This window comes from Rhinoraja longicauda, chromosome 38, assembly GCF_053455715.1.
Source record: "Rhinoraja longicauda isolate Sanriku21f chromosome 38, sRhiLon1.1, whole genome shotgun sequence".
Lineage (NCBI taxonomy): Eukaryota > Metazoa > Chordata > Chondrichthyes > Rajiformes > Arhynchobatidae > Rhinoraja > Rhinoraja longicauda.
The window spans coordinates 7,098,989-7,113,281 of NC_135990.1; the positions used below are offsets into that span (position 1 = coordinate 7,098,989).

Here is a 14,293-nt window from a genome sequence, read left to right on the forward strand (position 1 = left end):
GTGACGTATAAAATTATTAAGGGGTTGGACACGTTAGAGGCAGGAAACATGTTCCCAATGTTGGGGGAGTCCCGAACCAGGGGCCACAGTTTAAGAATAAAGGGGTAGGCCATTTAGAACAGAGATGCGGAAAAACTTTTTTAGTCAGAGAGTTGTGAATCTGTGGAATTCTCTGCCTCAGAAGACAGTGGAGGCCAATTCTCTGAATACATTCAAGAGAGAGCTAGATAGAGCTCTTAAGGATAGCGGAGTCAGGGGGTATGGGGAGAAGGCAGGAACAGGGTACTGATTGAGAATGATCAGCCATGATCACATTGAATGGCGGTGCTGGCTCGAAGGGCCGAATGGCCTCCTCCTGCACCTATTGTCTATTGTCTATAACAAAGTAGTCCTTGCAATATCACAACATCATGAACTAATACTTTCTTTTTTTTTGTTCTGCTGCATGCATTGCTGGAAAGGACAAGATTTATATTTCCCTAACGCTCAATCAAATTGCCTTCCAGAAGGTGGCAGTGTGAGCTGTTTGACTTGAAATGGTGCAAAAGGAAAAGGTTACAAGTTCTGTGCGAGGAAAAACTGCAAATTCCCGTGCACGATTGAGTTGCAAGGAACTTAGAGGGTGCGCTGAAATGGGCAGCCAACGCATGAGGTTTGTTGCAAACAGTTTATGTTCAATTGCATGGATTATTTGGTTCTCCCCCGGAAGCATTAGCATTTCTTCCGAGGGAGATTGGGGTGGTGCATCATTCTGCAGAGTGCATAGTACACCAGCCGGAGTCGCTGGCTGTGACTATTCCCTTCCTGTGTTTAATCTCTCTCTCTATAGCCCCAGTCCCCGTCGGATGGAGTTGCTGGATGGCGTCAGGATGCGCTCCCCCCAAACTCCAGGAGTATATCCTCACTGAAAAACTGGGCAGTGGCTCCTACGCCACTGTTTATAAAGCCTACAGAAAGGTAAGAGAGAGAGAGAGAGAGAGAGATGCATGTATCTTTGGAAAGACAGACACACACACACACACACACACAGAAATGCTGGAGTAACTCAAAGGGTCAAGCAACATCTTTGGAGAGAAGGGATGTTTGGAGAGAAGGAATGGGTGGCCACCCCTCTTCAGACTTTGAGAACTGTGTTCCTTTTATCCCATTTATGCGTTGTCAGATCTGTAGCGAATAGTATCGTTGTTGGACAACAGGCAATAGGTGCAGGAGGAGGCCATTCGGCCCTTCGAGCCAGCACCGCCATTCAGTAGTCAATATCAATAGTCAATAGTCGTTTATTTGTTACATACACATAAATGTGTAGTAAAATGAATGTGATCATGGCTGATCACTCTCAATCAGTACCCCGTTCCTGCCTTCTCCCCATACCCCCTGACTCCGCTATCCTTAAGAGCTCTATCCAGCTCTCTCTTGAATGCATTCAGAGAATTGGCCTCCACTGCCTTCTGAGGCAGAGAATTCCACAGATTCACAACTCTCTGACTGAATTTTTTTCCCCTCATCTCAGTTCTAAATGGCCTACCCCTTAGGTAGGGCAGGACCAAATGGAGACATTTACAAGCAAGTTATGCTTCTTAGGCTAAAGGGAAATAAGAAACGTTGAGAACCATGCCACAGTCTTTACTCTTTCAAGTATTTAAAATTAAGATCACAAAAGCAAATTAGGTTGGGCAGCACAGTGAAGCAGCTGGTAGACTTGCTGCCTCACAGCACCAGAGACCCTGGTTCATCCCTGACCTATAGTTTAATTTAGTGTAGAGATACAGCGCGGAAACAGGCCCTTTGGCCCATCGAGTCCACACCGACCAGCGATCCCCACACATTAACACTATCCTACACACTCTAAGGACAATTTTACATTTTTCGCTAGCCAATTAACCTACAAACCTGCACGTCTTTGGAGTGTGGGAGGAAAGCGAAGATCTCGGAGAAAACCTACGCAGGTCACGGGGAGAACGTACAAACTCCGTACAGACAGCACCCGTAGTCAGGATCGAACCCGGGTCTCTGGTGCTGTAAGGCAATAGCTATGCCACCGTGAGTGCTGTCTGTGTGGAGTTTGCACGTTCTCCCTGTGCAAACTGAGGGTGGGACTCCTCAGAATGCTCCTCCGGTTTACATGTCTGTTGTGCTGTTGTAAGTAAGTAAGAGTCTCGACCCGAAACGCCACCCATTCCTTCTCTCCAGAGATGCTGCCTGTCCCGCTGAGTTACTCCAGCTTTTTGTGTCTACAGTATGCATTTCATTGTTCTGCTTTGGGACATATATAGACAATTTAAAAAAACACAATCTTGACGCTCTCTTGAACAGGTTAACAGCCGTGAAGTGGTGGCCATTAAGTGCGTGAGTAAGAAAAGTTTGAACAAAGCCTCTGTGGAGAACCTCCTCACGGAGATCGAGATTCTGAAGACAGTCGAACACCCTAACATTGTCCAGCTGAAGGATTTTCAAGTATGAATGATTTGGAATTGGATAATTAGTTATCAGTTGGCTGCATCGGTCTTCCTCTGTTCCGACTGCAATCATGGAGTCATATAGCACGGAATCAGGCCCTTCGGCCCAAGCTGCCAATGCTGACCAAGATGCCCCATCTAACCTAGTCCCATTTGCCGACCAAGGTGCCCCATCTAACCTAGTCCCATTTACCTGAGTTTGGCCCAAATCTTTCCTATCCATGAACCTGTCCAAGTGTCTTTCAACTGTTGTTGCTACAACTGCCTCCTCCAGCAGCTCATTCCATGTACCCAGCACTCTCCTTGTGTAAAATAAACAAAGTTTCCTCTCAGGTTCCTTATTAAATCATTCCCCTCTCACCTTAAGTCGGTGCCGCCTTCTTGTTGATTCCCCTGCTGGGAAAGAGATTCTGTGCAGCCCCCCCCCCCCTAACCTTTTCACCTCGTGATTTTGTACATCTCTACAAGATGGCCCCTTCAGCCTCCTGCGACTCAAGGAATATGGTCCCAGCCTGCCCGACCTCTCCTTGTAGCTCAGGCCCTCGAGTCCTGGCCGCGTCCTCGTAAACGTTCTCTGCACCCTCTCCGGTCTTCAATGGTTCAATGGTCCTTTATCGTCACGTGCACCATTTAAAGTCCAGTGAAATTTGATTTACTGTACAGTCGCACTGGAAAAAAGCAACCAGACACACGACTATTCCCTACGGCACGGTGGCGCAGCGGTAGAGTTGCTGCCTTACAGCGAATGCAGCGCCGGAGACTCAGGTTCGATCCTGACTACGGGCGCCGTCTGTACGGAGTTTGTACGTTCTCCCCGTGACCTGCGTGGGTTTTCTCCGAGATCTTCGGTTTCCTCCCACACTCCAAAGACGTGCAGGTTTGTAGGTTAATTGGCTGGGCAAAATGTAAAAATTGTCCCTCGTGGGTGTAGGATAGTGTTAGTGTGCGGGGGTCGCTGGGCGGCGCGGACCCGGTGGGCCGAAGGGCCTGTTTTCTGCGCTGTATCTCTAAATCTAAATCTAAAACTACGTAAAAGTCATCATAAACGTCCGCCACAGTGGCTCCCTTACATTCCTCACTGTGGTGGAAGGCAATAAAGTCTTAAGGGTCTCGACCCGAAACGTCACCCAGTCCTTCTCTCCCGAGATGCTGCCCGACCTGCTGAGTTACTCCAGCACTTTGTGAATAAATACCTTATCTTCTTTCCTCCTTATTCCCCCCGCGGACGGGGCGATAGAAACTCCCGTGTCGGGGCGATCGATGCCCCTGCGATCGGGAAGGTCGAAGCTCCTGCGGTTGGAGCTCCCATTACGATGTCTTAATGGCATCTTTCCAATGGCAGGGTGGCCAAAACTGAATGAAGACGAATGAAGAAGGGTCTCGATTCCTTCTCTCCAGAGATGCTACTTGGAGGGCGTGGAGCGTAGGTTCACTAGGTTAATTCCCGGAATGGCGGGACTGTCGTATGTTGAAAGGCTGGAGCGATTGGGCTTGTATACACTGGAATTTAGAAGGATGAGGGGGGATCTTATTGAAACATATAAGATAATTAGGGGATTGGACACATTAGAGGCAGGAAACATGTTCCCAATGTTGGGGGAGTCCAGAACAAGGGGCCACAGTTTAAGAATAAGGGGTAGGCCATTTAGAACAGAGATGAGGAAGAACTTTTTCAGTCAGAGAGTGGTGAAGGTGTGGAATTCTCTGCCTCAGAAGGCAGTGGAGGCCAGTTCGTTGGATGCTTTCAAGAGAGAGCTGGATAGAGCTCTTAAGGATAGCGGAGTGAGGGGGTATGGGGAGAAGGCAGGAACGGGGTACTGATTGAGAGTGATCAGCCATGATCGCATTGAATGGCGGTGCTGGCTCGAAGGGCTGAATGGCCTACTCCTGCACCTATTGTCTATTGTCTATTGTCTATTGGCAGGGTGGCCAAAACTGAATGAAGACGAATGAAGAAGGCTCTCGATTCCTTCTCTCCAGAGATGCTACTTGGCCCACTGGGTTACTCCAGCTTTTTGTGTCCATCCTTGGTCTAAACCAGCATCTGCAGTTCCTTCCTACACATTTTGAACGCTCCAAGTGCAGTCTCTTGTACAACTTTAAAATTGTACCCCATCTTCTGTACTCCAATTGATGATGGTCAGCGTGCCACAAAAAAAAGAGACACAAAGTGCTGGAGTAACTCAGGGTGTCGGGCAGCATCTCTGGAGAACGGTGATGGTTCAGGTCAGGACCCTTCCTCAGTCTACATGTGTTCAGTATCCACCCATTCCCTGCCTGTTCATGCATCCATCTCCAACACCGTATGGTATTGTGCACTACAGGGCCTTGGTGCGACCGCACCTGGAGTATTGTGTGCAGTTTTGGTCTCCTAACCTGAGGAAAGACGTTCTTGCCTTAGAGGGAGTACAGAGAAGGTTCACCAGATTGATCCCTGGGATGGCGGGACTTACATATGAGGAAAGACTGGATAGACTGGGCTTGTACTCGCTGGAATTTAGAAGACTGAGGGGGGATCTTATAGAAACATATAAAATTCTTAAGGGGTTGGAGAGGCTAGATGCGGGAAGATTGTTCCCGATGTTGGGGGAGTCCAGAACCAGGGGTCACAGCTTAAGGATAAGGGGGAAGTCTTTTAGGACCGAGATGAGAAAACATTTCTTCACACAGAGAGTGGTGAGTCTGTGGAATTCTCTGCCACAGAAGGTAGTTGAGGCCAGTTCATTGGCTATATTTAAGAGGGAGTTAGATGTGGCCCTTTTTGCTAGAGGGATCAGGGGGTATGGAGAGAAGGCAGGTACAGGCTACTGAGCTGAATGATCAGCCATGATCATATTGAATGGCGGTGCTGGCTCGAAGGGCCGAATGGCCTACTCCTGCACCTATTTTCTATGTTTCTATGTTTCTATGAATGTGGTACCGGGGGGGGGTTATACAAAGAACAGCGCAACACAGGAATGGGCCATTCGGCCCACAATGTTAGTGCCGAACATGACACCGAGTTGAACTGATGGGACTGGTGGGGTGTTTGACCCCTGCGACTGTGTATAGAAACTTAGAAAATAGGTGCAGGAGTCGGCCATTCGAGCCAGCACCGCCATTCAATATGATCATGGCTGATCATCCAAAATCAGTCCCCCCGTTCCTGCTTTCTCCCCATATCCCTTGATTCCGTTAGCCCTAAGAGCTAAATCTAACTCTCTCTTGAAAACATCCAGTGAATCGGCCTCCACTGCCTTCTGTGGCAGAGAATTCCACAGATTCACAACTCTGAGTGCAAAGGTTTTTCCTAATTTTAGTCCTAAATGGCCTACCCTTTATCTCTTAAACTGTGACCACCCCCTGGTTCTGGACTCTTCCCCCCCCCCCCCCCCCTCCAACATTTTTCCTGCATCTAGCCTGGCCAATCCCTTAAGAATTTTATATGTTTCTATAAGATCCCCACTCATCCGTCCAAATTCCAGTGACTATAAGCCCGTTCGATCCGTTCTTTTATCGTATGTCAGCCGTGTGACCTTCTTCGTTCCTGTGTCCGCAGTGGGATGGCGGGAACATTTACCTCATCATGGAATATTGTGCCGGAGGAGATCTCTCCCACTTCATCCGCAGTCGGAGGGTGCTTCCCGAGCGCGTGGTCCGCCGGTTTCTCCAGCAGCTTGGTAAGCGGAATCCCACTGGAATGCCGTCGTTTTTCCCCCCTTATCCCCGATTTCGACCTCTCTCCACCGGCTCCCAGTACGGTACAGAATCAACTTCAAGCTCCTCCTATTCACATATAAAGCCCTAAACGGGCTCGCCCCCCACCAACCCATATCAATAGACAATAGGTGCAGGAGGAGGCCATTCGGCCCTTCGAGCCAGCACCACCATTCAATGTGATCATGGCTGATCATTCTCAATCAGTACCCCGTTCCTGCCTTCTCCCCATACCCCCTGACTCCGCTATCCTTAAGAGCTCTATCCAGCTCTCTCTTGAATGCATTCAGAGAATTGGCCTCCACTGCCTTCTGAGGCAGAGAATTCCACAGATTCACAACTCTCTGACTGAAAACGTTTTTCCTCATCTCAGTTCTAAATGGCCTACCCCTTATTCTTAAACTGTGGCCCCTTGGTCTGGACTCCCCCAACATTGGGAACATGTTTCCTGCCTCTAACGTGTCCAACCCCTTAATAATTTTATACGTTTCGATAAGATCTCCTCTCATCCTTCTAAATTCCAGTGTATACAAGCCTAGTCGCTCCAGTCTTTCAACATGTGACAGTCCCGCCATTCCGGGAATTAACCTAGTAAACCTACGCTGCACGCCCTCAATAGCAACAATATCCTTCCTCAAATTTGGAGACCAAAACTGCACACAGTACTCCAGGTGCGGTCTCACTAGGGCCCTGTACAACTGCAAAAATCTTCTAACCCACCACTCTATCTCCAGGTCCCTCAGGTCGGCCGACTTGGGGCCACTGACTATCCCGCGGTCTAGGCTTAAGCTCGGGGGTAACCGCGCTTTTGCAGTTGCAGCTCCTAGACTGTGGAACAGCATCCCTCTCCCCATCAGAACTGCCCCCTCCATCGACTCCTTTAAGTCCAGGCTCAAAACCTATTTCTACTCCCTAGCGTTTGAGGCCCTCTGAGGGGGCAAGGGGTAACTGTTTATGTATGTGCTGTTATGTTTGTGTGCCATTGTATGTTCGTTTCTTAGTACCTGAACTGACGTACAGCACTTTGGTCAACGTGGGTTGTTTTTAAATGTGCAATTAGATATTTTTAAAGCAGATAGATGTTTGATTAGTACGGGTGTCAGGGGTTATGGGGAGAAGGCAGGAGAATGGTGTCAGGAGGGAGAGATAGATCAGCCATGATTGAATGGCGGAGTCGACTTGATGGCCTAATTCGGCTCCTATTAGCTATGACCTTGTAGCCAATGAATACGCATAGAAATAAAGAACTGCAGGTGCTGGTTAATGCAAAAAAGTGCACATAGTGCTGGAGTAAGCAATGAATTCAGGACTGTCTTTAGTTGCAGTAAGAGCCAGGCTTTTTTAATACACTTGGGGTTATCAAATAATTATTTTATTTTATTTAAGATATGTTATCTATGTGTATTGTGTTACAGACCTACTAAGCTGCTGTGAGCAAGATATCATCTGTTGTTGAAGGTAGACACAAAGTGCTGGAGTATCTCAGCGGGTCAGGCAGCATCTCAGGAGAGAAGGAATGGGTGACGTTTCGGGTCGAGACCCTTGAGGTCTGGAGAAGGATCTTGACTGGAAACGTCACCCATTCCTTCCCTCCCGAGATGCTGCCTGACCCGCTGAGTTACTCCAGCATTTTGTGTCTACCTTCGATTTAAACCAGCATCTGCAGTTAATTTTCCGGCACGTTGTTTTGTTTACAGCGCATATAAGAATTAAACACATTGATTTCTTCACAAAATGCTGGAGTAACTCAGCAGGTCAGGCAGCATCTCGGGAGAGAAGGAATGGGTGACGTTTCGGGTCGAGACCCTTCTTCAGACTGATCAAGTCTCCTGTCCACTCACTGATTTCACGTGGGGCAATTTACAGCGGTCAGCTATTCAGCCCTGAAACCGGAGAATGGTCCGGGGGGGAAACGGGGGGAATGTGGAAACTCCACACAGACAGTGCCAAAGGTTGGATTAGAACTGAATTTGCGATCGCCCTAACCATTTGCTGGGTGTAAACTTTGATCTCTTCATGGGTTTGGCTGGGTAATAACTGTGCGGGGGTGAGGAGTGGTGTGTGTGCGTGCGTGCGATTATCGGGTGGGTTTTGATTGCTGAAGGACGGGTAGCTTTGTTCAGATTATATGCGTGGGTCAAAGTACCATCAGTGCTATTTCTAATTGCGTCTCCAGATAACTGGACCTTTAGATTTTAGATTTTTTTATTATTTTTTAGATTTAGAGATACAGCGCGGAAACAGGCCCTTCGGCCCACCGGGTCCGTGCCGCCCAGCGATCCCCGCACATTAACACTATCCTACACACACTAGGGACAATTTTTACATTTGCCCAGTCAATTAACCTACAAACCTGTACGTCTTTGGAGTGTGGGAGGAAACCGAAGATCTCGGAGAAAACCCACGCAGGTCACGGGGAGAACGTACAAACTCCGTGCAGACGGCGCCCGTAGTCGGGATCGAACCTGAGTCTCCGGCGCTGCATTCGCTGTAAGGCGGCAACTCTACCGCTGCGCCACCGTGCCTCCCTGCTAGGATACTGACATTTCTGGCCCAGCCATGATCAGTCCCTGGCTACTGTTGAGTATTAACCCCGTGAGCTCTGGTGAGGGAGTGTTTAGTAGGGGTTGCCAACTTCCTCACTCCCAAATAAGGGACAAAGGGTGACGTCGTTGCCCCACGTGACCTCACCCAGCCAGCGGCCACGTGCTCCCGCTCCAACAATGGCGAGAGATTCTCGGGGGAAGTTGATAGGATTGTGGGGAGAATGGAACGGGGTTGAGGTAAATGGGAGGTCGATGGTCGGCATGGACGCCCTGGGCCGAATGGCCTGTTTCACGGTGTGTCGCTCTGCGAGTCTGACCTCCTGAGATGAGCCGGTTTCTCTCTCTCTCTCTCACTCTCTCTCTCACACTCTCTCTCTCCACCCACAGCCTCTGCTCTGCAGTATCTCCACCAGCGCAACATCTCTCATCTCGACCTGAAGCCACAGAACGTCCTGCTCAGCTCCCAGTCCTCTCCTCACCTCAAACTGGCTGGTGAGTTCACATCTGCCCCTCTCCGTCCCCTCCTTCATGTTGATGGACACAGGATGCTGGAGTAACTCAACAGGAGTTGCAAGGGTGGGCAAAAGTGATGAGTAAGGGGGGGGGGGGGAAAGGCATCATGGCCTTCTTCATATTGCTGCCTTCCCCCCCCCCTCCCCTCCCCTCCTCATCTCTTTTGCCCACCCTTGCAACCTTCAAGGGTTGAATAAGTTTATTGAATAAGTTTTATTGGCCAAGTATGTACACATACAAGGAATGTGCTCCGCTCGCAAGTAACAACGTGACATACAGTAAACAGTTAAGACTAAAACTTATTTATTCACAAAATGCTGGAGTAACTCAGCAGGTCGGGCAGCATCTCAGGAGAGAAGGAATGGGTGACATTTCGGGTTGAGACCCTTCTTCAGACTGAAGTCACCAGAAACGTCACCCATTCCTTCTCTCCCGAGATGCTGCCTGACCCGCTGAGTTACTCCAGCATTTTGTGAATAAATACCTTCGATTTGTACCAGCATCTACAGTTATTTTCTTACACTGAGAATAAAACATAAAACATTAAAACATTCACAATAAAACATCATAGTTTAAGCTGGATAGAGCTCTTAAGGATAGCGGAGTGAGGGGGTATGGGGAGAAGGCAGGAACGGGGTACTGATTGAGAGTGATCAGCCATGATCGCATTGAATGGCGGTGCTGGCTCGAAGGGCTGAATGGCCTACTCCTGCACCTATTGTCTATTGTCTATTAAAAGGAGGCTACAGACTTTGGTTATTGAGTAATAATGTGCCTTTATTGTCATTGTACGCAAGGTACAACGAAATTAGAAGTGCTACAGCTGATAACAGTGCGACAGTGCATATCTTTCAAAGACAATTGCACAGGCATACGAGCCAACACAACAAATACCAGTATCAATAAAAAAACAATTTAAAAACCTAATAAATAATGAATGAGTTTTACACCTAAAATTCTAAAAAATGTTTCTTTTTAAAATGTGTGACGAAAATGAGAGTAGTCAAGTCATGTGCTTCCGTTCACTATCATATCATCATATCATATATATACAGCCGGAAACAGGCCTTTTCGGCCCTCCAAGTCCGTGCCGCCCAGTGATCCCCGTACATTAACACTATCCTACACCCACTAGGGACAATTTTTACATTTACATTTACCCAGCTAATTAACCTACATACCTGTATGTCTTTAGAGTGTGGGAGGAAACCGAAGATCTCGGAGAAAACCCACGCAGGTCACGGGGAGAACGTACAAACTCCTTACAGTGCAGCACCCGTAGTCAGGATCGAACCTGAGTCTCCGGCGCTGCATTCGCTGTAAAGCAGCAACTCTACCGCTGCGCTACCGTGCCGCCTGTTCTTATTGCCCAGGGAAAGAAACTGTTTTTGAGTCGATTAGTCCTGGCCCTTAGGCTCCTGTACTGCCTCCCAGAGGGCAGGAGAGCAAACAGTTCGTGTCCCGGGTGAGTGCTGTCCTTGATTATATTTCTGGCCCTGTTCATATCATCATCATATCATATATATACAGCCGGAAACAGGCCTTTTCGGCCCACCAAGTCCGTGCCGCCCAGCGATCCCCGTACATTAACACTATCCTACACCCACTAGGGACAATTTTTACATTTGCCCAGCCAATTAACCTACATACCGGTACGTCTTTGGAGTGTGGGAGGAAACCGAAGATCTCGGAGAAAACCCACGCAGGTCACGGGGAGAACGTACAAACTCCTTACAGTGCAGCACCCGTAGTCAGGATCGAACCTGAGTCTCCGGCGCTGCATTCGCTGTAAAGCAACAACTCTACCGCTGCGCTACCGTGCCGTACGCTACTGTATACTGTTCTTATTGCCCAGGGAAAGAAACTGTTTTTGAGTCGATTAGTCCTGGCCCTTAGGCTCCTGTAGCGCCTCCCAGAGGGCAGGAGAGCAAACAGTTCGTGTCCCGGGCGAGTGCTGTCCTTGATTATATTTCTGGCCCTGTTCAGACAGCGCGAGCTGGTGATGTCCTTCAGAGAAGGTAGTGGACAGCCGATGATTTTCTCTGCTGTCCTGAGGACCTTCTGGAGGGGCCTTCTGGTCTGCAGCCGAGCAGCCAGCATACCACACAGTGGTGCAGTATGCCAGTACGCTCTCGATGGTGGAGCGTACAGCCGAGCAGCCAGCATACCACACAGTGGTGCAGTATGCCAGTACACTCTCGATGGTGGAGCGTACAGCCGAGCAGCCAGCATACTACACAGTGTTGCAGTATGCCAGTAGGCTCTCGATGGTGGAGCGTACAGCCGAGCAGCCAGCATACCACACAGTGGTGCAGTATGCCAGTAGGCTCTCGATGGTGGAGTGGTAGAAGGTCACCAGCAGATTCTCCTTCAGTCTGTTTTTCCGGAGTAATCATAAGAAGTGCAGTCTCTGCTGTGACTTTTCCACTACCGCCTTGGTATTTGCAGTCCAGGAGAGGTCCTGGGAGATGGTGGTCCCTAGGAACTTGAAGGTGGAGGAGACCCTCTCCATTTCCTCCCCATTTATATGAAGTGGGGTGGGAGCCGCCCTTTGTTTCCTGAAGTCCAGCACCATTTCTTTTGTCTTGCTTGTGTTCAGTGCTAGATTCTTTGCCTCGCACCACCCGGACAGAGCACAGACCTCGTCTCTGTACGCAGGCTCATCCCCTCCAGTGATCAGACCGACCACGGTTGTGTCGTCTGCAAATTTGATGATTGAATTGGAGGGGTGAATAGGAGTGCAGTCGTGTGTATACAGAGCATAGAGGAGGGGGGCTCAGCACACAGCCCTGCGGGTAACCAGTGCTGAGCGTAATGGTGGAGGAACTGTGGGGGCCGATCTTAACAGATTGTGGGCGGTTTGTGAGGAAGTCTTATCCAGGCGCAGATGGATGGGGGAAAACCCAGGTTATTGTACAGCTTGTCCACTAGTATGCCTGGGATGATCGTATTGAATGCCGAGCTGTAGTCTATGAAGAGCATTCTTACACAGGTCCCCGGGCTCTCCAGGTGGCTCAGCGCAGTGTAGAGGGCAGTATTGATGGCGTCTTCTGTAGATCTGTTTGCTCGATAGGCAAACTGATGAGGGTCAAAGCTGGGAGGAAGGATGGCGTTGATGTGTTGTGCCACAAGCTTCTCAAAACATTTCATAACAACCGATGTAAGGGCTATTGGCCTGCAGTCATTTAGACTACTGACAGCAGGCTTTTTGGGGACAGGGGTAATAGTAGCCGATTTTAAGCCGGATGGGACGGTGGCTTGTGTCAGGGAGATGTTAAAGATCTTTGTGAGGACCTCTGAAAGCTGGTCAGCACTTTGCCAAGTACTCCATCAGGTCCTGCTGCTTTATTTGGATCCACCATCTTTAGTACACGTCTCACTTGGTGCTCCTGTAAAGTGAATAGAACTATCACTTGTGGGAAAAAAAGCTGTTTTTATGTCCGGCTGTGGCTGCTTTGACAGTCCGGAGTCGCCCTCCAGAGGGAAGTGCTTCGAAGATTTTGTGGCCAGGGTGAGAGGGGTCAGAGATGATCTTGCCCGCTCGCTTCCTGGCCCTTGCAGTGTACAGTTCGTCAATGGGGGGGAAGGTTGCAGCCAACAACCTTCTCAGTTGTGCGAACGATCCGTTGCAGCCTCCGGATGTGGTGCTTGGTGGCTGAGCCAAACCAGACCACGATGGAGAAGGTGAGGACAGACTCTACGGTGGCAGTATAGAATTGGACCATCGTTGCAGTCTCCACTTTAAAAATACTCAATGACTTGCCCTCCACCGATCTCCGTAGCAATGAATTCCATGGAGTCATCATCGTGTGAATAAATAAATTCCTCCTCATCTCCATTCTAAATGTACGTCCTTTTATTCTGAGGTCCCTGACCATCCCACTACTGGACTATCCTCTCTGCATCCACTCGATCCAAGCCTTCTGCCGTATTTAATGTGTACCTGCAATTGAAGTGAAAATTGACCATGCAAGTAGATCGGATGGACCGAATGGCCTGCTTTTGCCCCTAATGTTCCCAGATTGCTCTCTGAAGCCAGTCACGCAATCGTGGCATTTTACATCACAATCTTTATGTGTGAGGTGTAGGCCTTCGTGGAACTGCAGATACTGGAACCTGGATCAAAACGCAAACAGCTTCAATCAAGACTGCAAGAAATTGCAGAGAATTGTGGACGCAGCCCAGACCATTACTCTAACCAACCCCTCCCCCCTTCCATTGAAGATAGACACAAAATGCTGGAGTAATTCTGGGGGTCAGGCAGCATCTCTGGAGAAAAGGAATAGGGGACGTTTCGGGTCGAGACCCTTCTTCAGTCTGAGACCCCTCCATTGACTCCATTTACACCTCACGCTGCCTCAGCAAGGCCAGCAGCATCATCAAGGACTAGTCGCACCCCGGCCACTCCTCCCCTCTCCCATCAGGCAAAAGCCACAGAAGTACCTCTCTAGTTGTTGGTAGGATGCTTTCAACTGAGAGTTTGATAGAGCTCTTAATGATAGCGGAGTCAGGGGGTATGGGGAGAGGGCCGGAACGGGGTACTGATTGTGCGTGATCAGCCATGATCACGGTGAATGGTGGTGCTGGCTCGAAGGGCCGAACGGCCTCCTCCTGCACCTATTGTTTATTGAAGTGTGAAAACGCACACCTCCGGATTCAGGGACAGTTTCTTCCAAGCTGTTATCAGGCAACTGAACCATCCTACCACAACCAGAGAGCGGTCCTGAGCTACTATCTACCTCATTGGAGACCCTCGGACTATCTTTGATTGGACTTTATCTTGCACTGAATGTCATTCACATTATTCCCTTTATCATGTACCTGCACACTGTGGACGGCTAGATTGTAACCATGCGTGGTTTTCCCACAGACTGGTTAGCAAGCAACGACAAGCTTTTCACGGCACCTCGGTACACGAGACAATAAACTGAACTCAAACCGGTAGTCGAGTGCCGGAAGAACTCCACGGGACGGGCAGCAGGTGTGGAAGAATCAGTCGGCTCCTTCCGCAGATGCTGCCTGACGCGCGGAGATTCTCTGTGCATTTCCGGGACTGACAGCCCATCCCGTGTGCCCCCCCCC

At 49.3% G+C, this 14,293-nt stretch overlaps 1 protein-coding gene across 2 annotated transcripts in view; it reads left to right on the forward strand.

Moving 5' to 3' along the window:
• The first annotated feature begins 547 nt into the window (after positions 1 to 547).
• ulk3 (unc-51 like kinase 3) overlaps positions 548 to 14,293 on the forward strand; it is a 43,552-nt gene continuing 29,806 nt past the window's right edge. The window contains exons 1-5 of one of the 2 annotated variants that reach the window (XM_078429929.1): positions 548 to 652; positions 830 to 957; positions 2,314 to 2,454; positions 5,995 to 6,115; positions 9,086 to 9,190. In XM_078429929.1, coding sequence (XP_078286055.1) covers positions 859 to 957; positions 2,314 to 2,454; positions 5,995 to 6,115; positions 9,086 to 9,190 — 466 coding nt within the window. In that variant the 5' untranslated portion in view covers positions 548 to 652; positions 830 to 858. Of the gene's footprint in view, positions 653 to 769; positions 958 to 2,313; positions 2,455 to 5,994; positions 6,116 to 9,085; positions 9,191 to 14,293 lie in introns of those variants that run through there. The other variant, XM_078429931.1, reaches the window with a different exon arrangement.